A 26573-nucleotide genomic window follows, 5' to 3' on the forward strand; every position below is an offset into this window, starting at 1 on the left:
TCCAGAGACCTCAGCTGGTTGGGCTTCTCGGTCCAGGATTCACAATCGTGAAGGAGGACGGCTCCACAGACGCTCAAAAGAAGATGAGATTGATATTTTGGGGGAGGTTTGATTTCCACGCTGGTCAGGACTTCAATGCAAGTGCCTTCATCACGTTAAGGTTCTGCTGTGATGAGTTGACCCAGGAGTCCAGGGATTGGAGGTCTTTGAGCGGGGCCTCCTGAGGTGACTCCTGAGGCTCAGGCTCCACTCTGGTCCAGAGCTCCTGATATCAGACTGACGTCATCCTCATAGTCCAGGTCCATGAGGACTACAGGTGGAGCATAGTCTGCTGGAGTTGCTAGCCTGCAAGCATGATTCGTCCAGGACAATCATGAAGGGGGGGTTCTCAGATAGAGGGTCAATGGTGCCCCGGATCCGGTTTACTACCGTTACTCGTCAGCGAGAAAACGCGAGCTCTCGTCTTTCATCAGAGCGAGGTAGCATGTGTGGCCCTGCACTCGTCCTCTGCTCCATAGTGGATTCCTGGGTAATAACGCTGATGGTGGGGGTGCAGGCAACCCTGTTCTTCCACGTGGACGTCAGATACTGAGCGCCAAAGTCAGTAAGTACCTGGACAGCATTCTGTTAGACATCCAGAGCAGAAACAATAGTGGCCCCTGCGGGGAGTCTGAGTGTACATCGTCTTTTATTTTTGTAAGAAAGAACAAAGGTCACTAAAAATCTGTACAATCTGTAAAAAAAACATCTAATAAAAAATAATGTAAGATATCTAAATATTGTTCACTGAAGTAGTCTGTACAAATGTTGACTTTCCCTGAGGAAGGCTTTAGATTGTCTGTGTGGTGCTGGAGCCGGTGGTGTGTAACGCTGCCTGGTGCGGGGGGGGGGGGGGGGTTTGTCTTCCACTGGAGATCTAGCAGAGTCCCCCATGCTGCTGGTCCCCAGGTCATCAGCACTGGACAGACAGCTTCAGCTCACTGACGCTGAAACGCAGTTCAGGTGAGATGTGAGATAATCAGCTGGTAACGTCCTGGGGGTTCGCAGCCGATTCTGAATCTGAGCGCTCACGTATCAATTCACCTCCTCTCACTTCTTCTTCCCCCCCATCGTCAGGTTCTCACTCTTCTTTTTCTGCACCTGAACAAGGAAACATTCCTCCATTACAGTAGGCACATGACATGTTATCTCTCTCTCTCTCTCTCTCGCACACACAAAAATCCTCCAACCTCGTTCATGGCGTCATCAATCTGTTTGAGTTCTTCATATCGGTCTCTTGACTCTCTGAGTGGCTGCACCATCGCCTCCTCAATCTGTGGGAACAACTATAACACACACACACACACACACACAGACAAGGTAAACACACAGGTAAATCTAAGGTTCTGACTCAGTCAGTCTGTACCCTTGGTTTAAAACCATTTCTCACTCAAAACATGCCGCTAAACTGAACGGACAACAATATAACATGATTGGTGACATGTTGGTGGCAGCAGAGAATCATGGACATTTCAAAAATGAGGTTTAGGTGTTGAAATCCTGTCACGCTGGTAGGCTCATCTTGTCAAAGCTCTCCAGGAAACGTTCGCCTCAGCCCCTCATGACGCAGGCGCTGCTGCTGCTGGCTCAGGTGGTTTCCAGCTTGCATCGTACAGAGTGCAACACCGCTGGGTTTCTTTGAAACACACTTGCCAATATTCCAGAGAGAGACGGTGTATTTTAGGATCTTCTGTCGTTGTTATTCGGACTGAGCTCCGTAGCATGGAAACACGAGCGGAACATTCTACAAACAAGTCACGCGAGCACTTTAACGGAAGTCAGTTATTGCTTTAATTTGTTTTTCTGTAAACTGACAGCGTCTCATCTGAGGTTAGCAACATTTGAAGGTGGACTTGTGATTCTGTTCCTCTCCAGAGCAGAGACACTCCAGACTTGAGGACACTGATTAAGAGACAAACTCCATGAACAAAGAAAGGACATGTTTCAGTCACGTGTACTGTTGGTAAGTCGCAGGCCGATGAGAAAAGAATTCATACTGGAGAAAAATACTTGAGCGCAACCACGGTGCGTCACCTTCATCATCGCTGGGCCTCCCACTCACCTTCATCACGGTCTCAAACATGGGGATGAGGACGAACTTGATGAAGCCAATCTGAGCTGTCGGCTTGGTCACCTTCTCTCTGTCCATGAACGGAGCCACAGGAAGTCCATCCGCCTTCTCCCTGTCGCTCTGCACCAACCAAGAGTTTTCACGACTGATCAAAACCAAACCCACTTGACTGAGGACTCAGAGACCACCAGGAAAAACCTCACCCACCTGCATGAAGTACTCCTCCAGCAGGCAGTCCACCCAGGGCTCCGCCACCTCCATGGGCCGCACCTCGTTGGAAATGTCACAGCACTTGATGAGCACCATCTTCAGCTGCACAGGGTCAGGGGTCAAAGGTCAGCACGAAGAGATGCTTACTGTACCAATAAGCATTTTAAATGGAAATTCTGATGAAGACAGAAGAGTGATGGACAGGTGCCCTAGGACCTCCGCCCACTCCCTCAAAGATGGACAGGTCTTCACTTTGTGTTTCCCCGTCTCCCTCCGCTACACATCAGCTGTTACCTCATTTCAATCCCAACTGACAGTGAGGAGGTTTACCTGGGGGAAGCCTCAGTTCAGACCTCAGAACAGAGCCCCCGTCGATCAGCAGGTTCTGGCTCACTCTGACCAGCCGTCCAGCACCAACAGCCACGCTAAAGTTCAAAATCATCTTTCATCGTTTCTATCGACTTGACCATGCCTACGTGCATCATTGCTGCCGCGTGATTGGCTGATGAGACATTTATGTTAATGAGCAGCAGCTGCCCCTGCTAAAGTGCCTGCTAAGTGTAAATGCAAAACATTCCAACACTAAAATAAATGATTTGTTCCAGACCAACACACTGATGGTGCTGATTTTAAAAGAACGTCACCTCAAATTAAAGCTGGATTCCATTCCATAGCATCAAGACGAACCCCACAGGTTCCTTGGTGAGGTTCTGCTGCCGCCTGCATCGCCCCCCCCCCCCCCTTATCCCCTACTGTTACACCGGCCCGCGCTCCCCTTCCATGAACCAGTCTACCATCCAGTCCCCCATCAAGCTGGCTTGCTCTCCCTGCCCCCCCCCCTCCACCAGAAGTCCACATTCTGTGTTATAAACTGTTTTCTTGTCTGTACCAACATCTCCTGCACGTCTGTCCCTCCTGGTGAGGGATCCTCCTCCCCTCCTCACCCTGAGGTTTCTCCCATTTTTCCCTGTTAAAGGTTTTCTATGGAGTTTCTCCTCAGTCGATGTGAGGCTCTGAGGGCCGAGGATGTTGTTATGATGCCATGAAGCCTGGAGACAAACTGGTGGGGAAAACAGGCTACAAAGAAAACTGCCTTGCCTTCCTCCCATGTTCCTACCATCAGATCCTCTCAACTGGCCTGAACGAGATGTTCTGGAGTGTTTTGTAATCGCCCTGATTTACCCTCGCAGCAGCCGATACTGTTACAATTCACCGACACAGCAGCAGTGCTGAGCACGTTTCCGTCACTCCAGGTGAGTCTGCATGTGCGCTGATGACAGTGCAGTTGAAGGTGTGTAAGGAAACACTCACACAGGTGACGTGCTCCTCGTCCGTGTAGTCAAAGTTGTCGACTTTCTGTTTGAAGGAGTCCAGGATCTCCCCGTGCCGTGCCATGTCTGTGGCCAGGATCAGCGTGATGGTTCCCTGGTGCACAGACGAGGTACACACACACACACACACACACACACACACACACACACACACACACACACACAGTCATAATTTTTTTCTTTCTTTCCTTTTCCTTTCCAAGCTGTTCACCTCCATGTGTAACCTGTATACTGCCGGTTCTACACGCTAGTATGGCCCTTCTGTCAGGTTCAGTTCAGGTTCTCACTTGTGGTTTTTTCTGTGCTCTTTGAACTCTTAAGGTGTTCTTAAGTCTTGTGTCCACATATTTGTCTCTGGGCACCAGCGCTGACTTTCACTCGCACCCCCATCCCCCGCCTAAAAAAACCCACAGCCAATGTTGTTCTTATTTTGTTTGTTTGTTTTTGTGCTGCCGCTCCGAACGCTTCTTTTTTTCTTGAATCCGTCTCAGGAGGGTGCTGTTGTCCACGCCGGCGCTGGTTTAGGCAAACGATCACGTGGTTGAGACTCGTCAACAACAAGAAGAGGGCAAACATGCACCAAAGGCTTTTTGTTGCTGGCAATGATAGAAAAGGTTCCGCAACCCGACTTCCAGTTACCAGTTCTTTTTGTGAGCAACGTTTGGACAGAGTTTCTTCATCAACACACTGAGGAAGAGGCCTGTCTTATCTTCCCCGGACTCGTCACCACGGTAACCAACACAATGGAGGAGAAACCTGTTTTTAGAGGAGCTGACTTGTTCATCCATAATCATGTGTGTCTGCATTCACGAGAGGGGGGGGGGCAGTTTGTGGGAGCAGATCAACGTTGAATGTCACTGATGAGTGTTGTCGTGCATCAAGTGGCTGCGCTGATGTCTGAGACCACCTGGATCACGCACACAACACCTGGTTCATTACAACCACGAGAGCTGGCGTCACTCCCCTGATGCTCATGGTGGGGAAAACATAAAAGTACAAAATTAGAGGGGCCACTCTGGTCTACCGCTGCTTCATCATCACGCCCTCCCACCACTCATCTGTCAGAACAAACAAGAAGACACAATGTGGACCCACTCAGGACCTCAGCTGTGTTCTGATTCTCCTACAGAACCATGTTTGGGTTGGGAGGCCGTCGCCGTCTCTACGTTCAGAGCAGACAGACCAAAGGTTCCCACAGCGAGCCCTGCCTCTGGGGCCGTAGCGCCCTCGCGTTTCATTCATGATTTCTCTTTTCTTAGTGCTTGTTCATGATCCTGCAGCCGATGTAAATATGCCAAGGTAACTTATCATGATAATGTTGACAATGGTAGCATGACAATCAACATCCAGTGAACTGGACGTCCTTCCTGGCGCTCACTGACACCAAACTGAGGCTCAGGCTCTCCACCCACAGACATCCTCACTGATGGACCCCTGTGGCCCCTCCAGTCACGTCAGGAGCCTTGGAGTCACTCTGGAGAGCAGCCGTCTTTACACTCCCCCTGCCCTTCTCCACGTCGCCCTCCCCTGTCTCGATGACGCCCTGCTGTCACTGGTATTTGATCCTTCCATCGTCTCTAAGTTCCCTGAGTCTCCTGTCATGTCCTGTATATTCCACGTCATTTCCATAAACTGTGTTTTAATTCTTTAACAGTCTGTCTAACTACTGTTACTGTCTAACTCTATTTATACATGCAAGGCAAAACTGGGGGTCCCGAAGTATAAAAAGCTCATATGAGTATCATTATTTTTACACGATGGTGGTGGCAAGTTCAGGTGTTGCACGGCTTTACCTGTCGTATCTGTTTGAAGGCTTCAGGGTCAAAGTTGGAGAAGATGTTGCAGTCGGGCTGAGAGAAGATCTGGAAGGCCACAGCACAGTGGTGGTTCTCCAGAGGAGAGATATCATTGTAGCGGACTGCCAGCTCAGTTCTGGCATTGATCTGGTACCTAAAACGGGACCGACAACCAGAGCAAAGAAGGACAGAAAGACAGGAACAAATCAGACAGCGAAGAAAGCGGAGAGCAAATCAGGAGTGAGGACGGAGCGGGAGAAGATCAGGCACGAGAAAAGGTCAGGAGGAATCATGCTATGCTTTAATAACACCTGTCGGACATGTTTGTGTGTCCAATACTCATGATAATACAAATACACAATCAAATCATCTGAGACAAATGATGCACACAAGAAACACAAAACCCATTCCAGTGAAATGAATGCTCTGCAGAAGTGAATGATGGCGCAGACGCCCACAGAGCTGTTGTTGTTGTTTACTTCTGCCTCCACTGAACCAATAATTGTGTGTTTCCTGACCCTTCCTGTTACAGCTGCACTCCAGGTGAACCACACCAGCTGAGTGGTAGCGGTATTGATGGCGGTATTGATGGCGGTATTGATGGCAGTATTGATGGCAGTATTGATGGCGGTAGTGATGGCGTTAGTGATGGCGGTAGTGATAGTGGTAGTGATGGCGTCTTCACCATTCACAGGACGTCACATTAAACGGAGCAGTTATTTCGTCTTTCTTAACCACATTTGAGCAAATGTGCGTGAATAAAGTATTTGTTGGTGCTGGCCAACAGTTTTCAGTCAGATGTGGGTGTGGGGTAATCTGCAGCTTCACCACTAGGTGTCACTAGATCCTGCACACAGGTCCTTTAAACATGACTCAGCTTCATTAACAGAGTCCTCTTACATGTCAAAGAAGTAGACCACTTTATTTCCTCAGCAAGTCAGATGTGCATCTTATTTATTTGTGTGTGTGTGTGTGTGTGTGTGTGTGTGTGTGTGTGTGTGTCTTACGTGTTGTTGAAACCAGGGTGATCCAGATCATGACACACGGCGGCCGTCATGAGAATCAAAATGTCCACCTGAGTGAACTTCTCCTACGAGACAAACACACACACACATTAATATCAGTCATACAGGAGTGTGTGATCCCATCCTCCCCCATGATTATAGATGCAGAGTTCGTGTTTATGTGTGTGTGAGGTGGTTAGGACTTCAGCGGCGCTTCATAATCAGCTATTAGGCTTCAGATAATTAAACCTCCAGTAAATAGTCGTCCCTGACAACAGAGGAGGGGGGTGTGAGGGGCACACAGGAAGCTCTTGTTTCTCTTCAGACTTAAAATCTTCTTCTCCCCTCACCCTCTTCCTAGCCTCCCCCTCTCCCCCTGAGCTTTCTCAATCCCCTCATGCTTCTCACACACAGGCTCAATCAGACCTTATTCGATAATTACACCACAAGGCCATCTCGCGATGTTACATGCCAAATTATTGCTTCCATATCTGAAAATGATTATTTACATGACTGCCGTGGAACCTGATTTGTTGAGCCTGTTGCTTCCTTCATGTCCACATCACGCAGGTGAGACAAGCTTCTGTCAGCCTGTTCAAAGTAAGACCAGCATTGACTCTCAAGAACCCTGTTCACACCTGGTCTGAAGAATCTCATGGTCAGCCTTCATACCAGGTGTGCCTTGACATCTGATCACTGAAACCACATTCTGAGGTGGTCTGGACCACATGAGGCCACAGTCTTTCAGTAGCGGGAACACAAATGTGTCCTGGGAAACACTGAAGCACCACCTCATCAGTTGATGTCCTTGGTCTGAGCAGAAACACACCCTAACATGCAGGTAATGGAGATCCCACGAGTGTCTGAACCGCTGATGCAACAAGCATCATTGGTGGTTTGGCTTGTCAGGAACACGCAGAGGAACAAACTCATTCTGGATCATTTTGATTTCTCTGCTCACAAACGTTGTGGGCAGAGCTCAGCCAGGACACAGTGACGGTGCGCTTGTAACCACTGTAGAGGGTCAGTCAGGCTCTGTTCAGGAAGCCGAATTCATGCTTGTTGTGCAGGTTTACAACCATTCACCGAACCACACAAGCGGACCCGCCTTACTTTACAATCAAGCTCCCCGTTTTCAGTGTGTAGGTCAACAGCAGCGAAGTCGCCAGCTCAGAGAATCATTCATCAGTTTAAATGAAATTATGTTCACAAAGTTGTTCCGGTAGCGCAGACTCCACCTGCGTCTGAGAACCGGCTTTGAGAGCCAACCGAGAGTGACTTTGCTGTTGGACAGTGAAACAAAGAGCGGCCACTCACTAATTAGAACCGTACAGGTGATCAGCTTCGCCTCCGTGAGCGAAAACCAACAAATTACCACTGGTGATGCTCGTGAAATGTTGAGTCAAGACTCCCAGACGTCACGTAGTCAGGGAGGGGCACATTTAGGAGAATGCCGATGTTCCCACATGCGCATGAATTACCGAGTCCCTTCTCTTGATGATAGCCTTCAAGCTCGTCCCTCTAAATGCGAATGTGCCGGGAGCGATAAAGGATGAAATCAGTCATTCTCATTCTGTCCAAAAAAACCACTTAAGCTAATTTTTAGAAAGTATTCTTATTCTTAGAGAGTCGGCACAGAGAGAACCAGCGAAGTGCCTGTCTGTGTCGTAGATAATTCCTTCTTTGCCCTGGAAGAGGAAGTTGTGAACTCTGCTAACAGGAGGAACTGAGAGGTTCTTACCTGCAGGCTGCAGAGGCAGATCATACTGTACATCATCTGGGTGACACAGAAACAATGCCGGAAGTTGTGGAAGGGGTTATTCCTGTAGTTGTCATGAATACACAGCTAAAGAGAGGGAAGAAAGGGAGGCAAGAGGTCTGAGGCACGAGTCTGCCATGAGAACCAGGAGAAAACTGTATCAAAGGAGACGGATGGTTGTGCATGCAGGTCTCACCAGCCACCTCTTGAGCGTAATGGGGTTCATATTGAAGTCTTTGACCAAACCTAAGTCGTGGTACATGTGCTCCAGACAGCTCAGCATCTGGAGGAATACAAGAATACTCACTCATTCATTCAACCCCGACTACAGGACTACGTGTGTGTGGGCTCCATATTTCTGTCCATACAGTCAATGAGAGATGGGCTCTGTTTACCTCGGAGCCTGGTATTGCATCATCACTCCTACAGTTCTGATTCCTTCTGCCTGAGTCGTATATTTTTGCTCAAATTTGAAGATGAAGTTTCTGTGTTTTCTTTTGTGTTTTGGACTCAGCGAGCCTCGAGGAGCGCTGATGCTCCAGCTGGCCGAGGGAGCCACCGCTCTTCCCTGCTGCAAGTGCTGGTTGTTCCGTCATAGAACCTCAGTTCCTCTGCCTCGTCACCTTTCAACATGAACCCACGGTTCATATCCAGGTGACCTGAGCTATTAGGTGCTGCGGTAACTTGAATTCAACGTTAACTTGAAGTTTTTCACACACCTGAACCTGAATGTGTGCAGTTGTCCTGTGCAGTGATGAGAGTCGATGATTCAATGGCTGGTTAGAATGAACAGTGGTGCACACGTGGGTGGGGCTGGGGGCGGGGCTTGTGGAGTGTAGGTGAGTTGATTTTTCCCTGATTGCAGAACCTCAGAAGAGAACTACCACTGCTGATTACTGTCCCCCTTAACTAATCTCAGGTGAGTCCACCCTGATATACACATGAGGTCAAAGGTCATCTAAGAGAGGCTGGTGTGAGGTTAGCTACACAAGCTGGCGGTGTCAGTGTGGTCCCTGAAAGATGACAAGGCGCCATTGGGCCAATGTAGTCAAGACGCCCAGGTGCTTGTGCGGGTCTGTCAGGGCGGCACGCCACGGCTACTTTTAATGAGGTTTAGTTTCATCATAAAAGTTGTTTATTGGTTTTGTTTCAACTTTCTCATCTGGCGTGGACAAGATGGGTGCCGATGACACCGATGAGAATACGGCTTCTCAGGGAGAAAAAACCCCCAGTAAACGTGATGGGATGATCAGGCGTGGACAAACATGAGCTGACCAATCAAAGTCTACGATGTAAACTCTAAGTCAGGGACACTCCTATTCATTTGACCTTTTGATGCGTTACATTGTGAAATGGTTGAGGGAAGACACCGCTATGCCGGTACTGCAGAGAAGCATTTTCTTACTTTTGATGCTCTTCGGTGACATTTTCCCTCCCGTTTCCTTTCTTTTCATCTTTGGTCTGTTTGTCGACTTTGTTAAAGGGAGTGGTCTTAACGCATCATCTCACCATCAATCAATCTGGGGGCTCCTGCTAACACTAGCTTAGCATCTGACTGTGGTAAAGGAGGCTTCACACACCAGCTGAGCAGCACTGAGTGTTGAGACTCATGTGGCGATCGCAAGGTTCAGCAGCGGAGTCCCAGGTTCTGATCCGTACCAACGACCATGGCGACAACAACCCCACTGGGATCTCGGTGAGTTCCGGTAAGTTCCCCAGCGATTCAAATACACACCTGTTACCTGCATGCTGCTTCTCTCGCGCCGCTCCAGGAGAGAACGTGTCACACTACACGCCACACAACATTACTCTTACCAAAGACATCCCAACTTGATAATTTGAAAAAGTTACAGACCTAAGAGTTTTATTGGAGCCGTTCATGAAACTGCAAGAATTCCCTGCTTTTCTGTTTTTGATTTGTGGAAAAAAGGTATTTAAGAAAGCATAAGACAACGTTTGTGCATGAAGCCCAAAGTTCCTGGAATGTCTGGTTTATTCTTCTTACAGATGGACAAGAATCCCATTAACTGGACAGTTTTACTAAGCTTTCCCCTCCTACACAGGTGACTCTGACGGTGAGTAGAGTTTGTTGTTCTGAGTGGTTCACAGCAGGCTCGTTGCACAACAACAACAACAACAACAACAACAACAACATTGCTAGTGGATTGTGAGAGCATATTCACTGCTTTTGACAAAAAGTACATCGGAAGAGCATCACTGATGTCACCATTAATGAACAACAAGGAAATGAGGAGTGGCACACTTGCAGATCATTTACTGATGTTACCTTTTCAATAAGAAACCAGTGGATCGGTCAGGGCGCAAGTCTCACCTCATTGGGCTCCCACTGCCAAGCATCGAACGTAGGCAATCTAAGAGCTTCTACTGTTTCCTTAGACAGATGGTACTACACACACGCGCGCACACACACGCAGACGCGCACAAGCACACACAAGGGGCAGCAGAGGAGACAAAGGGGTAGGGGACACAGGGGGAGGAGAGATGGGGGTAGAGGGGAAGCAGGTTCAGTGAGAGGGGAAGTCTTACCTCGTTGGCCTCCCACAGCCAGACGTCAAAGGCGGGTTTTTTGAGGGCGTCTATGGTCTGTTGTGACAGCATGTACTGCAGACAACAGAGCTCCCAGTTAACCCTGTCCACCTCCGCCTGGCTCGGGGCCACACGTCTACACTCTAACAAGGCTGACATCTGTTACTTAAACTTGGGGAAAATGTGACGAAAACTAAAGTGTATGTATTTGTGTTGAGCTCTGATAACGCAGGAGGTAGCATAACAAAGCTCGTGAGCTCACAGGTGGTCGGTTCCACTTTTGTCATGGGAGACGACAAATAAATTGAAAAAGCCTTTGCACGGAACACAGAACCGTTTAATGCCCCAGTGGATGATGAGTCCAGGAAATTAAAAACCTCCAGACGACTTTGGTTCATCACGGGGCCACTTATTGGTGTACAGGTGACAATCAGCGTGGCACAAATGTGATAAAACACGGTTTGGATTTCATGAGATGGTCATGATGTCACGACTGATGTCTGGGAATAGTGTCTATTGTGTTTGCACAAACTGACATGATGTGTGATAAATGTGTTCTGGGGTTCCTTGAGCCACAGTGGAGGTTCAGTATTTAGCACCAGTGACATCAACAGGGTCTCCTGACTCACCCCTAAACCCGGTGGAGTGCGGTGGCCTTACCTTGGGGTAGGAGGGGACGTCTCTGCGAGGAGTCAGCTTCTTATTGTCCTCCAGGAAGTTACTGCAAAACACAGACAGAAAGCCCGGTGTTACAGCTGCCGAGGCCGAGAGAGAAAAAGAGCAAGCTAACGAACAACAGTTAAGACCGAACGTCAGGTCCCACCACAGCTCCGCCTCTGTTCATGACCAGGGCTTTGGAGGCTCTGCTAGGGTTCATTAGACTCTCCTAATGAGAGGACGCGGGGTGACCAGGACTCAGGGGGGTTGTTGAGACATCACCTGTTATTCCTGGACGCCATCTCCTCACGGAGCTTCTTGATGTCGTTACGACATTTCTCGATCTCCACCACCTTCATCCCCTCCACTGTAGAGGCAAACACAGCAGTGTGAGCTCATCAAAGATAATTAACATAACACATCACATCAGGAATGCACGACATCATCGGCTCGTCATCAGTATCAGCAGATATGGTCATTATTGCTTAAGGGTGTCAGGCTGATGCTGATGCTCCGTTTTGCTCCAGTCTTCTCTACCTTTCTTATTATCTGTTCTTTATAATGAGATCATATATATATTTATATTTATAATCTCAAGTATATATGTAAGAGCCTCGCCTTTTGGCTAAGCTCCCTCTTCACCACAACAGACTGGTTTAGCACCTGCATCACTGCGGATCCCAATCCGCCTGTCAATCTCCCGCTCCATCCTACCCTCACTCGTGAACAAGACCCCGAGATTCTTAAACTCCTCCACCTGAGGTAGGACCTCCCCCTGACCTGGAGAGGGTAGGCCACAAAAAGCAGAGACAACACCCTCCCACTACCAAACTCGACCCCCTCCACCACCCGGCTGCGCCTAGAAATTCTGTCCATAAAAGTTATGAACAGAACCGGTGACAAAGGGCAGCCTTGGTGGAGTCCAACCCTCACTGGGAACAGGTCTGACTTACTGCCGGCTATGCAGACCAGGCTCTCACTCCTCCGGTAGAAAGACTGAACGGCCCTTTGTAAGGGGCCATCCACCCCATACTCCTGGAGACCCCCCACAGGTGCTCCTGGGAACATGGTCATAAGCCTTCTCCAGATCCACAAAACGCATGTGGACTGGTTGGGCAAACTCCCATGCCCCCTCCAGCACCCTAGCGAGGGTGAAGAGCTGATCCACGGTTCCACAGCCGGGACGAAAACCACACTGCTCCTCCTCAATCTGAGGTTTGACTATCGCCCTGACCCTCCTCTCCAGCACCCTGGCGTAGGCCTTACCAGGGAGGCTGAGGAGTGTGATCCCCCCATAGTTGGCACACACCCTCTGGTCCCCTTTCTTAAAGATGGGGACCACCACCCCGGTCTGCCACTCCAAAGATGCTGCCCCCAATGTCCACGCAATGTTGCAGAGACGTGTCAACCAAGACAGCCCCACAACATCCAGAGTCTTGAGATACCCAGGGCAGATCTTACCCACCACTGGAGCTCTGCCACCACGGAGTTGCCTCACTGCCTCGGTGACTTCTGCCCCGGAGATTGGACGACTGGTGCAGACTTTGATAATCTAATAAAACTGAGATGACATTAATATGGCGACACTCAGCTTGAGCTTTGACCTCTTGACCTCATCATTTCATGCTGTTAAGCATTTGTTGCTCTAAATTGTTAGCATGATATTAGCGTGGTCAGAACATTGTTGTCTGGCTGGCAGGTCAGGACTTTCACCTTTGACCGTCAAAATACTGTCATTTGATCCTGCAACCCACTGATGAGTGGAACTGACAGTGGTGGATTTTACTTGATACAATACAAACATGAGGACAGTCACTACATCCCGCTGCAGTGATATCTGCCTGAAGAATACCAATCCAAATTAGATCAAATGGCATTTACAACGACTGAAGCACAATACAGCCCCTGGAGGGCATGGTGAGACATGCTCCGTCCTACAACCCTCCATTCTAGTCAGGAAACACGTTTAAAAATAAAACCCAAAACACACTGGCCAGACCTCATGAAGCGCCACTGAGGAGAAATCCCCTCAGACCTGCAACGGATGCCACAACAGAACCACAATATAAAACAACAGGATAAAGGAGGCAAACCGCTCCTGCCGCTGTGGGAGCTGCAGCCCCAGCGTGAGGACCCTGCAACCTGCATGGAAGCTCTCTGTCCTCCTGGCTCCTTCTCTCCCTTTCATCAATCCACCTCTCTTTACTGACTCAGAGGAGGTCAGCTCCAACAGCACTCAAGCTCACATTAGAAAAGGTGACCATGGCGACCACAGAGATGAGAGGAGGGATATTTGTGTGGGTGCCTTGCTGTTGCTGTAGCGACCAGGTATCCTGGCAATTGGCATGCTTGTGTGAAGTGACTTTGCTTCAGCGCTGAGACTCCCACAGTACTTTAACTCAGGAATTTTGTGTTCTGGGGGGGGGGAATCAAGTTTTTTTTCAGGTGTGGAGGAAGGAAATTTCTGAAATTCAGGCACAAGTGGAGTTCTGCTGACAACAACAAGGTATCCTGTGCTGGAGTCTTGTTTCCTTGGAAAACCACGTTCATCATCAGACCTGCTAACTGGAACAGAGGGAACATACGCAAGACGTTACCTCGGCCCCTCAGTCGCTAGTAGACGGGAGTCACACACCTGTTTAGGTTGGACACAGCGAACCACATGACTCTACCACACTAAATTCAAATTAATTCAGTTTCAACTGCAACTGAACACCAATCACGTTGTTGTGGATATTTCCCTTCATCACGATCAGACATCAAGCTCACCAGCGATGACACTGTAGTTTCTCCATGTATTTCTGAGGGAAACGTTGTGTTCATCGGTGTGTGAACGCTTCAGAATAAACCTTCACGGTGTAAAGAGGAAGCCTGGTGTTTACATGCAGCTGAAGCAGAGATTTCTGACCATCAAATACTACTGCATGAACAGAGGAAGCATATAGACCTCAACGTTACACAAGCAGACACCCGGCGAGGTGAGTCACAGAAACGCCAACAGTCGGCCTGATAATAACACACTTTTCCCTGCAGCGTGATATAAAACAATGTAGAACTTTAAAATGTTCATTGAACTTCCCCAACAAGCCAACAAAAGGGAATGTGGAAGCATGGACCATGGGATCATTGATCAATTAATAAAAATAGCAGTTTCTTATGAGCTGATGTTTATCATTTATAAACTCACTGAATTCAAGTTTTCAATGCAAACTTTAAAACAGCGTAAAACACTGTAACTTCCAGGCCAGGGGTCGTCCCTGCTTACATCATCATCCTCTGACATCTGTTCGGTAGATTTCAATTTGGAAATGGGAATTAAACTATATAAATATAGAAATATCATAAATATATTAAATGGAGTGAAATTCATTTCAATATTTGTCAAAACAGACCCAATCAGATGTGCGTTAAAGATCCTGGCGCCCCTGACCATGGTCACAAAATCACAAGCCTGAGGGATGTCACAGGAAAACCAAAGCCTGTTCACCTCCATCTTCACCTCCATCTTCACCTCCATCTTCACCTCCATCTCATCCTAGTGTCAGAATCAGTTGGTTCTCTCCAAGTACAACAGGACAGTTTACTGGTTCTGAGGGACCAGTGTCTCTACCACACTGGAATCCACAGACAAAGAGATCCGCGTCCCTGCTGGACTCCCTGACAGCTCAGTTAATCTTTTACCTTCAGAACATTAAATTCACTATTTTACCTGCATTAATTCAGAATTACTTCCCCACAGTTCGGGAAATTACCATGGAAACCAAAGCAAGTTGTCATGGGGACTGAAAGGGTCAGCGATTTTATGTAAGTGCAGCCATGGAGAAAGACAAGAGAGGAGAGGGTGGAGGAGTCAGAGAGGACAAAGGAGATAGAGAGGGTGGAGGAGTCAGAGAGGACAAAGGAGATAGAGAGGGTGGAGGAGTCAGAGAGGGTGGAGGAGATAGAGAGAATGGAGAACTGAGAGAGGGGGAGGAGTCTGAGAGGGGAGGAGTCAGAGGACAGAGGGGTGAGTGGGGGGGAGGAGTCTGGTGTTTGTTGTTACACAGGAAAAGCAAGGAGATGCACATGGTACAGTTATGAGTAATCAGGGTACAGTTATGAGTAATCAGGGTACAGTTATGAGTAATCAGGGTACAGTTTCAGTAATCAGGGTACAGTTTCAGTAATCAGGGTACAGTTTCAGTAATCAGGGTACAGTTTCTGTAATCAGGGTACAGTTTCAGTAATCAGGGTATAGTTTCAGTAATCAGGGTACAGTTTCAGTAATCAGGGTACAGTTTCAGTAATCAGGGTACAGTTTCTGTAATCAGGGTACAGTTACGAGTTATCAGGGTACAGTTTCAGTAATCAGGGTATAGTTTCAGTAATCAGGGTACAGTTTCAGTAATCAGTTTCTGCCTGCAGCAGCAAATCAAAGGAAGCTCAACTTCCATCAACTCTCCTGAACCCTGACAAGCAGGCTTCACTACATCGGAGGACAGAGACACCCACTGCTTTACTGTCAATGTGACCATAACACACACAATGAATGTCTCCCTGTATTGATTAAGTGTCAAAAGCATAAACCTTTTAGGAAAGTATTGACTGAGCTGACAAATCAAGTCAGAAGTTGTGTCATTTTTTTCACAGATTTTGTATCCAGACTTCTTTTTGCAGCCTGTGGAGTCGAACCCTGCTGGCAGTATCAGGGTGTGACATGTGTACCACAACAGTAGTTTGAGTGTGCAGTTTGAGTACTGCAGTAAATAAGAAGAGGCTTGCTAGTAAGTTTGTTAGCTTGTTAGCTTAGCCGTCCCGATCAGGATTTGCTCATGTAAAGACTGAAACGAAACTATTTCTCACTGGCACAACATCAGTCTGGCCACACTGCTAACATGCTACATGCTACATCCCCTACTTCTACGCCAGCTTCAGTCAGCGCTCGCAATCCCTGTCGACGACAGCCTCGGGCAGACCGCCAAGCCTGTACCCGTATGAATGCACTCATCAGATCCAGAGATTCTGTCCCGTTACTTCAAACAATCAACACAAGACGATCGTAGCACAGGCAGAGTGGACACGAGTCGCCTTGCTCATGAAACATGGACTCAAGTACTACTCACATATTAACCTCACCGTCTTTGACCTGTAGCCTCAGGAACTGTGAGGTGACTGCAATACAGTCACTGATTAAATGTTCCTGCCAGTAACTGCTGGAAGGTCTGGCCCACCAAGAACACTGAGACCTATGATATAAAAGGGAGGGAAAAAAAACGGCCTGATGGTGCAGGACGGTGCAGCGAGACTATCACTCCACCTTGAATAACCAGAGTTTATAGTTGGCTTTATCTTTGGAATAGACAGCACGCCAAGTTCATATAACTCAATGACAACTGCAGCCTCAGACACACAAACTTACACCTCGCGATTAATGAATGCAAAAAAAAACAACATCCCGAAGGCGGATAAGGGTCAGCGGAGCGGGACGAGGCCGCTGACCTCAGAGCGCACGTTGTGTAAGTGTGAGGCTGACGACACACAGCTTCTCCCCTCCAGTTCAGATGTGGTCAATGGTCAGAGCTCTAGAACAAGGTCAGCCGCTCTGGAGGGGGTTAGCAGGCCGCAGAACCTTTGCAGCTCCAGAACCTCTGCAGCTCCAGAACCTCTGCAGCTCCAGAACCTCTGCAGCTCCAGAACCTCTGCAGCTCCAGCTTATCTAATCACAGCCACATTATCCAACGTGGAAGGTTCAGACAGCACTGAAGGCCTGACGGTTATATGCACTATCAGTCTGTTTACTACGGTAGCAACGCAGTCATGAGAGTGTCTTTGTTATTTTGGGGAAATAAGTTACGAAGCGAAACAGAACTGATGCTGACGGAACAGATGGAGAGCAGCTGAGACTGCAGAGACTAACTGGCTGCGACAGTGAGGACCTGATGGAGTGAATGTGACATCGATACATAGAATACAAACGGTCACATCAACGAAGAACTGTTCCTTCCTCAGACAACTGCTGATTTGTCTATTTGTAGAATTACAGAATTGAATCGAAACACTTATTTATTTTGTATCTATTTACTTTTAGAGCATTTATTTTGAAGGGCTGGTCATTTAGAAACAAACTATGCTGTACGACCTGGTGTTTGTTTTTTTGTTTTTTGCTGTGTTTCTGCTACCAGCAGGTTTGTCAGGTAGATGTGGTTCCATCAGAGCTACATGGGATATTATTAATTCATGTCAATATTTTAGCAATGTCTTTTCGGCAACAGGAAGTAGGTAATAATCAGTTATTGGTATCACCTGAAAAAAATCCGTAACCTGCATCCTTTGTTACGAATCTTGAGCAGGCTGCATTCAGAGCCAGACAGAGCTGGTAGCTCGGTGTTCAACAGATGTGCTACCCTGCACGCTAACCTGTCCTTCCCTTGCGCTGATCCTGATCCTCTGAGCTGCAAATCTCACCGAGGATCAGTTGCACCAAAATGCAGCAGTTGCTGCTGTGCTGAGTTGACACAACGGCCCAGCAAATTCACCATCTGATGCATTTACGACTGTAACCACACGTCTCATCACGTGATGTTTCACGCCTTTACCTGCAGCAAGCCGTTACGTCACGTCTGCTCATGCAGTGGTGAGATCAAGACTGCATTTCAGAGCTACTGAGGCCACGTTTCATTCACAGCAACACGTACAACACGACCAGCGGCATCTGAGATGGGCGCTGCTGCCACGTTTCACAGTGGACTGGTAATCCACAGAAAGAGATTAAAAAATAAGTAAGAATTCAAAATGATAATTTTGATAATTTGTCATTTCATAAATGAGATGCCATGGTGAAGCGTATAGTGTAGTCTCAGCCTCTGTGGCACGCTGCCATCACGCCACTGGAACACCAGTGGGCGGCGAGGCATCTACGCTACTGTGCTGAGTTTCTGCGTGTACTTCAAACACAGAGTAGAGTTTTGAGTTGGAGCGAGTAAATGTTGAACATGTAGTGAAATAAAAGTGACACGAGCAGAGCTGAGACCAGAGGAGGATATGCTGTGGAAATGGGTGAGTCATGCAGCAACGGACTCAACACGGTAAATCAAAGCTAAATAAGCTTCCATCTGAGCGCCGGCGTTCATGCCTCTGGACAACCGTCCCTCCAATCGATTTCACACCATGCAGGTATATTGCTTGTGACCTACAGTGTGAAGGTGTTTGGCTGAGCGACCCTCATATCAGTCCAATTTATGTCTAAGGCACATTTGAAAACAACAGCTGTCAATCAAAGAGCTGCACAACCAAGAGGTGAAAGGGAACCGACACGAAGCAAGACAAGAACTAGAACACTTCCCCGAGGACAGACATACGTGGGACTAAAACCATCTTAAAACGATGGCCAAGAAATGCAGGTGGATTTAAAGCAGAGTAGCAGGGTGCAACGCTCTCGTGAGTGTGAGTGAGCTGCGGTGCAACAGCTGACCGTGATCGTTCACGGGAGTGCAAACAAAACTTACGCTCAACTCTCTTCTCCAACATGGCGAGACGGTTGGTGACCTCGGTCTTCAGCTCGTTGATCTTAAACGCCCTGCGATCAGAGAGACACAGGTGGGACACTCGTGTTAGCGAGGTAAGACTCCATCCCAGCTGACCCTGGACCAGAGCAGGAGCTCACGGGCAAGGCACAAATGAACCCAGAATGAAGAATATACAACAAAAAACCTGCTTTTTTAATGAAAGTCCATGAAATTTTGCCTGAGCAATTACAGAAAATGTAAGAGAATCTGACGATGTCAAAGAAAATGAAAACGGAATTGGTGGATCAGCCCAGGAACCCAGAAATGGAATCACTTGTTCCTCCTCTGATGCTGCACGCCTCCTCTACACATCGTGAAAATGTAACAACAGGTTTTTAGTTTCCTGCAAAACAATGGAACAAATGAACAAATTCTATGTGAAGGTAATAACTGGGACGTGTGACTTGAAGACAGCCTCACCAATGATGCGAGTGAAAATTGTGTGAGTTGATGCGACTTTACAAGTTTCAGGAGATGCTCAGATGTCTTAAGACGAGGAATTTCATGCAGCTTGATATGGCGGAGAAATGAAATGCTTGTACATGGCGTCTAAGTCCTGCACAGGTGATTAAAGACTGGGTGCCGGCACAAAACACGACACCACATCACTCTTGAGTCGCGCCGCGGTGTCACTCGTCTGAGGCCCTGAACGGCGCCAGTGTTATGACTCCACCCAGGCCAAAGATAGACGCCGTGGCCTTGGTGGCTCTCAGTCCCCGTGCAGCTGCAGGAGGGGAGCTTCATCTTATTCCCGATGATTAAAAGTTCTGTACGAGGCAAAGCTCCTCTGAGTGCGTCGGTGGAAGAGAAGCTGAACCAGCAGAGCAGCTCAGCGACACTCAGATGGGTTTGCACGCTGCACCTCTGGTGGGAAACTTGTTTCCCTTGTGACCAACATTTTATTGCTTTTCATACCCCCCCCCCCCCCATTAGGATCATTAGGTCCACCTGTGCATACACGCCACACTGATATATACGTCCTGATGCTGCAGGCATCCGCAGGGGTGTCATGGTCGGGTCATTTTGACGCGGCTCTGTGGAGAAGTGACTGCGTTCATTATCTACTTCTCTGGACAGATGTTCATGCGGAGAGTGAAACAGATAAGAGCCCAATCAGTTTTGGGACAGATACTCGCTCGGGGTTGATAAAATAAGTGGACATCACCCATTTGCTTGAGGGGAAGTCCATATTTGGACGAGGGGGGCGGACCCATGTTGTAGAACTTCGACCCTGGTTGACACTGGTAGCGACTTGTTGGAGCTTGGTTGCATAAAACCTCCAAGGCTAAGGTTGCCATTGCATTTTTATCAAGGATGTCTTTGAATAGAAGCGCTTGAGAAAAAAAAATCACCCCGAGGGTCCGGGAAACTCCTTTGATTTCTAGGGATTCCCTCAAGTGTTGTGAAGGTCCTTTAGCAGTAATTTTCCTGAGACTATTCAAGGAACTCATATGTGTACCTTAAAAGACAACATAATTTCTGAATGCCAGAAAATGTTTGACTCCATGGTGTTTGGAGAGGGGGAGGAGATACTAAGCTAGGCTAACTGCTAGAGCAGGGGTGTCCAAACTACGGCCCACGGGCCAACTGCGTACGGATTTTAGCGTCAACAATGCATCCGATCATGTTATACCTCATTCCAGACCTGGTTATCCATGGTTATCAAAAAGTACCATGGTTATCTAAAAGTACCGTGGTTATCAAAAAGTACCATGGTTATTCAAAAGTACCATGGTTATTCAAAAGTACCATGGTTATCAAAAAGTACCATGGTTATCAAAAAGTACCATGGTTATCTAAAAGTACCATGGTTATTAAAAAGTACCATGGTTATCTAAAAGTACCATGGTTATTCAAAAGTACCATGGTTATTCAAAAGTACCATGGTTATCTAAAAGTACCATGGTTATTAAAAAGTACCATGGTTATCTAAAAGTACCATGGTTATCAAAAAGTACCATGGTTATTAAAAAGTACCATGGTTATTCAAAAGTACCATGGTTATCAAAAAGTACCATGGTTATCAAAAAGTACCATGGTTATGTAAAAGTACCATGGTTATTCAAAAGTACCATGGTTATTCAAAAAGTACCATGGTTATTCAAAAGTACCATGGTTATCAAAAAGTACCACGGTTATCTAAAAGTACCATGGTTATTCAAAAGTACCATGGTTATTCAAAAGTACCATGGTTATCTAAAAGTACCATGGTTATTCAAAAGTACCATGGTTATCTAAAAGTACCATGGTTATCAAAAAGTACCATGGTTATCTAAAAGTACCATGGTTATCAAAAAGTACCATGGTTATTCAAAAGTACCATGGTTATTCAAAAGTACCATGGTTATCAAAAAGTACCATGGTTATCAAAAAGTACCATGGTTATGTAAAAGTACCATGGTTATTCAAAAGTACCATGGTTATTCAAAAAGTACCATGGTTATTCAAAAGTACCATGGTTATCAAAAAGTACCACGGTTATCTAAAAGTACCATGGTTATTCAAAAGTACCATGGTTATTCAAAAGTACCATGGTTATCTAAAAGTACCATGGTTATTCAAAAGTACCATGGTTATCTAAAAGTACCATGGTTATCAAAAAGTACCATGGTTATCAAAAAGTACCATGGTTATCTAAAAGTACCATGGTTATTCAAAAGTACCATGGTTATTCAAAAGTACCATGGTTATCTAAAAGTACCATGGTTATTCAAAAGTACCATGGTTATCTAAAAGTACCATGGTTATCTAAAAGTACCATGGTTATCAAAAAGTACCATGGTTATCTAAAAGTACCATGGTTATCAAAAAGTACCATGGTTATTCAAAAGTACCATGGTTATTCAAAAGTACCATGGTTATCAAAAAGTACCATGGTTATCAAAAAGTACCATGGTTATGTAAAAGTACCATGGTTATTCAAAAGTACCATGGTTATTCAAAAAGTACCATGGGTATTCAAAAGTACCATGGTTATCAAAAAGTACCACGGTTATCTAAAAGTACCATGGTTATTCAAAAGTACCATGGTTATTCAAAAGTACCATGGTTATCTAAAAGTACCATGGTTATTCAAAAGTACCATGGTTATCTAAAAGTACCATGGTTATCAAAAAGTACCATGGTTATCAAAAAGTACCATGGTTATCTAAAAGTACCATGGTTATTCAAAAGTACCATGGTTATTCAAAAGTACCATGGTTATCTAAAAGTACCATGGTTATCAAAAAGTACCATGGTTATCTAAAAGTACCATGGTTATCTAAAAGTACCATGGTTATTCAAAAGTACCATGGTTATCTAAAAGTACCATGGTTATCAAAAAGTACCATGGTTATTCAAAAGTACCATGGTTATTCAAAAGTACCATGGTTATCTAAAAGTACCATGGTTATCAAAAAGCCCTCTGTATTGGAGGAATTATGGCCCCTCGGAGGCGCCACATGGCCAGAGGTTTATTCCGCATTTGACTTGCGTGAGTGGGAAAAAAAGCCGCTGCGTGAACGTCAGGTCTGCATGTCCTGTTTATTCTGGCCTCATTAAACCTTCCGGGGTCAGTGAACCCAAGACGCTCCGTTCCATCAGCAGCTGTGTTTATGTTCTGCTGGTTGCTGCTGGTGAGCGTCCGACAGTCAGGCAGCTAGGTTTTCAGTTTGCTCTGTGTAGCTAGCAGGCTAACTTTGTGTCAGGTTTAACATGACTCAGTTACAGATGTGGTGCAGTGACAAAGAGCTTTGCTGGACAGTTTTCTGGTTGCTGTCAGAGTGACGACAGAGATGCGCTGCGAGCAAGTCATCTTTTCTGTTATGGGGCAGCGAAACAATGATGTCATCATCCCACCGCACATTCAGTCAGAAGCTAACTTGGCTGACATCGCTCAGCCCCAGCGAGACAGAGCCTTGCATTCCAAACTGTCCGACTTCTTTGTGCAACCGGAGAAGAGCGCCCCTGCTGGCCAGTGGAAAAGATGTGATTTAAGGCTCATTGGTGTCATTGGTCAGCCCAGATGTCTCATACAGGCCATGTGGCAGATCCAAGAATATCATTTGATTTTCTTTCAACTTGCAAAATAAGTTTTGCTCTTTCCAATAATTTCTCGGGAAATATCAGATGAACATTAAGGGTGACCATATCCACTGAGGGTGGGATTTGGTGCAGATATTGAGAATAGCTGGTTGATTATTAGGTGCTGCCTGGACTCACTTACAGCAACAAGGTAGCAGTGCTGCCACAATGGCAAAATCCTGTTTATTACAGTGATTATGCAACTTCATATCCTATCTGTTTATTCCAACAGTGCGTGTGGATCTTTGTTCGTGTGACACTCAGTCAGCCAAGACACGGTCAGACTCATGTCGGCTCAGTATCTAGAGTCTAATGTCCCAGTGCATCGTTGCCTTTGCTCTGGTGGACTCCTGTCCTGTCCTGCGGACATCTACTTTCATATGTAACTGCACCTGGAAGTCTGGAAGGCAGTGACACCCTGTACAACCCACTGAACGTGACGTTAGAGCGACAGCTACGGTAGAGTCAGACAAGCAATTTATATTTTAAGTTCTTATTTTTGCTCTCACTACCACCTTTATACCCGTTGCACCACTCACTTCCTGTCACAAACGTAACTGTTCATGATGTAACACAAACACTAGTGAATAAATGATTGATAATGATGATTGTTAACCTGTTGTCTTCAGTTTAGCCATGTGGTGATTTTATGCAAGCGCTAAGAAATGTCTGATTCCTTATATGTGCAGATAAATACTTCTGCACTACGGATTCTGGCTGTATACAAGTAAATGTGGAGTAGGAAATAAATGTATTCAAAGATTAATGTTAATGTTCTAAGTCACATATCTGACAGTAGAGCAGAGGAAACCCACGCCTTCTGCAACCAGGTTAATAGCAGCTGTAGAGAGAGTGGTGGAGGCTGCACTAATGTACCACCAGTTAATGTGTATGGCAGCACCCGAACCTGCAGCTGTGACGGTGACACAAGTGAGGGAGTGAAGCTCTGCGTGCTGCTGCGTGGACAAACTGCATACTTGCTTACCTTGAAAACTGTTCAGCTACTTGCGTCAGTACATTCTGAAAGAGTTCCTCTTTGTCTGGGGAGAGAGAGAGAGAGCACAAAGTTATGTTACTTAAGAACACACCCACACACATACACAAAAAAACACACACACACACACACAGAGCTTTCTATACTATAGGGACAATAGAAATACAGTACATCAATAGCGCTGATGAACACACTCACTTTTACTCTCTTTCAGCCTGGATGCACAAACACATTCATGAACACATGCAGGAACAGACAGAACACATACATGAACACATACATGAACACATACATGAACACATACATGAACACATACATGGACACATACATGAACACAAACAGGAACACATACATGGACACATACATGAACACGTGCATGAACACAAACAGGATCACATACGTGGACACATACATGAACACATTCATGAACACGTGCATGAACACATTCATGAACACATGCATGAACACATTCATGAACACAAACAGGAACACATACAGGAACACATTCATGAACACATACAGGAACACATTCATGAACACATACAGGAACACATTCATGAACACATACATGAACACATTCATGAACACATACAGGAACACATTCATGAACACATACATGAACACATTCATGAACACATACATGAACACATTCATGAACACATGCATGAACACATTCATGAACACATGCATGAACACATTCATGAACACAAACAGGAACACATACATGGACACATGCATGAACACATACATGAACACATTCATGAACACAAACAGGAACACATTCATGAACACATACATGGACACATTCATGAACACAAAAAGGAACATATACATGAACACATACATGAACACATTCATGAACACATTCATGAACACAAACAGGAACACATACATGGACACATACATGAACACAAACAGGAACACATACAGGAACACATTCATGAACACATTCATAAACACAAACAGGAACACATGCATGAACACATACATGAACACAAATGGACACAACCATGGACACATACATGGACACAAACAGGAACACATAGATGGACACAACCATGGACACATACATGGACACAAACAGGAACACATAGATGGACACAACCATGGACACATACAGGAACACATACATGAACACATTCATGAACACATACAGGGACACATACATGAACACATACATGGACAAATACATGAACACATGCATGAACACAAACAGGAACACATTCATGAACACATACATTGACACATACATGAACACAAACAGGAATGCATACATGAACACATACATCGACACATACATAAACACATACATGAACACATACATCGACACATACATGAACACATATATGGACATACATGGACACAAACAGGACCACAAACAGGAATGCATACATGAACACATACATCGACACATACATGAACACAAACAGGAACACATACATCGACACATACATGAACACATATATGGACATACATCGACACATACATGAACACATATATGGACATACATCGACACATACATGAACACATATATGGACATACATCGACACATACATGAACACATATATGGACATACATGAACACAAACATAAACACAAACAGGACCACAAACAGGAATGCATACATGAACACATACATCGACACATACATGAACACAAACAGGAACACATACATGGACACATACATGAACACATATATGGACATACATGGACACATACATGAACACATATATGGACATACATGGACACAAACATGAACACAAACAGGAACACATACATCGACACATACACAAACACATACATGAACACATGCAGAAACCAGCAGCGGAGCGTCAGGCGGGTGAAGCCACGGTTGGCAGAGCCAGAGATGAAGAGTGAGATGAAAGGTAAACTGTCTCCCTCCCCTCTGATCTCAGCATTGGCGAGCGACGCAGCAGCAACTAGGAGGCACCTGACAGCCTGATGTGTTAACTACCACTTTGATTCCTCTTCTCACACGGGGACACACAAACAAGCCCTGCCATTGGCTGGCAGTGACAATGTTGTGGGCAAAGTTCAAGACTGCTGGCCAATAAACGTCTATGAGAAATTGTAAAAGTAAAAAAAGAGGATGGTAATCGTTTGTACATTGTGTCACTGACATTCCGTGTTTCATTCAGGGGTCACAGGTCGGCACAGAAATTCCTCTCTGTGATTAATTAAGCTGCTTCAGCTGGGGTGACAAAGCACATATGTGAAGGCAGTAAACCAGCGCTAATGGCTGCTCCATTCGTTCGTCAATTAATTAGTTCTTCATGCTGCACTCCAGACCAGAACTGAGGCTTGTCAGACCCCTAGTTTAAAAAAAACTGCACGGGTGCGTCACTTGAAGTCAGTTCACAGGGAATCGTGATGTCAAGGATAAACAGTGTGGCATGTAAAAGAACTAAAACTCTTTATTTTAGTATATTTGCCCCAAATATATTCTAATAACAGTCACCCAGTAAAACATAGTCTTCATGAACACGGATGCCAAACATGTCACCCGTGTGATTTGGTGTCTGGATCCAGCAGCAAC

General features: G+C 46.1%; 1 protein-coding gene across 2 annotated transcripts in view; it reads right to left on the reverse strand.

Moving 5' to 3' along the window:
• Positions 1 to 681: 681 nt before the first annotated feature.
• The window catches only part of pde9aa (phosphodiesterase 9aa), a 47130-nt gene continuing 21238 nt past the window's right edge, over positions 682 to 26573 (reverse strand). The window contains exons 5-18 of one of the 2 annotated variants that reach the window (XM_086219419.1): positions 24009 to 24063; positions 18899 to 18969; positions 11697 to 11781; positions 11418 to 11478; positions 10543 to 10617; positions 8407 to 8493; positions 8193 to 8297; positions 6455 to 6537; positions 5445 to 5601; positions 3632 to 3745; positions 2318 to 2422; positions 2102 to 2230; positions 1230 to 1325; positions 682 to 1140 (exon numbers count right to left, since the gene is read on the reverse strand). In XM_086219419.1, coding sequence (XP_086075545.1) covers positions 1090 to 1140; positions 1230 to 1325; positions 2102 to 2230; positions 2318 to 2422; positions 3632 to 3745; positions 5445 to 5601; positions 6455 to 6537; positions 8193 to 8297; positions 8407 to 8493; positions 10543 to 10617; positions 11418 to 11478; positions 11697 to 11781; positions 18899 to 18969; positions 24009 to 24063 — 1274 coding nt within the window. In that variant the 3' untranslated portion in view covers positions 682 to 1089. Of the gene's footprint in view, positions 1141 to 1229; positions 1326 to 2101; positions 2231 to 2317; positions 2423 to 3631; positions 3746 to 5444; positions 5602 to 6454; positions 6538 to 8192; positions 8298 to 8406; positions 8494 to 10542; positions 10618 to 10757; positions 10833 to 11417; positions 11479 to 11696; positions 11782 to 18898; positions 18970 to 24008; positions 24064 to 26573 lie in introns of both variants that reach the window. The other variant, XM_086219418.1, reaches the window with a different exon arrangement.

The sequence above is a fragment of the Aulostomus chinensis genome, chromosome 12 (genome assembly GCF_037954235.1).
Source record: "Aulostomus chinensis isolate RoL2024-O1b breed Wild chromosome 12, RoL_Achi_v1.0, whole genome shotgun sequence".
In the NCBI taxonomy this organism is placed as follows: domain Eukaryota; kingdom Metazoa; phylum Chordata; class Actinopteri; order Syngnathiformes; family Aulostomidae; genus Aulostomus; species Aulostomus chinensis.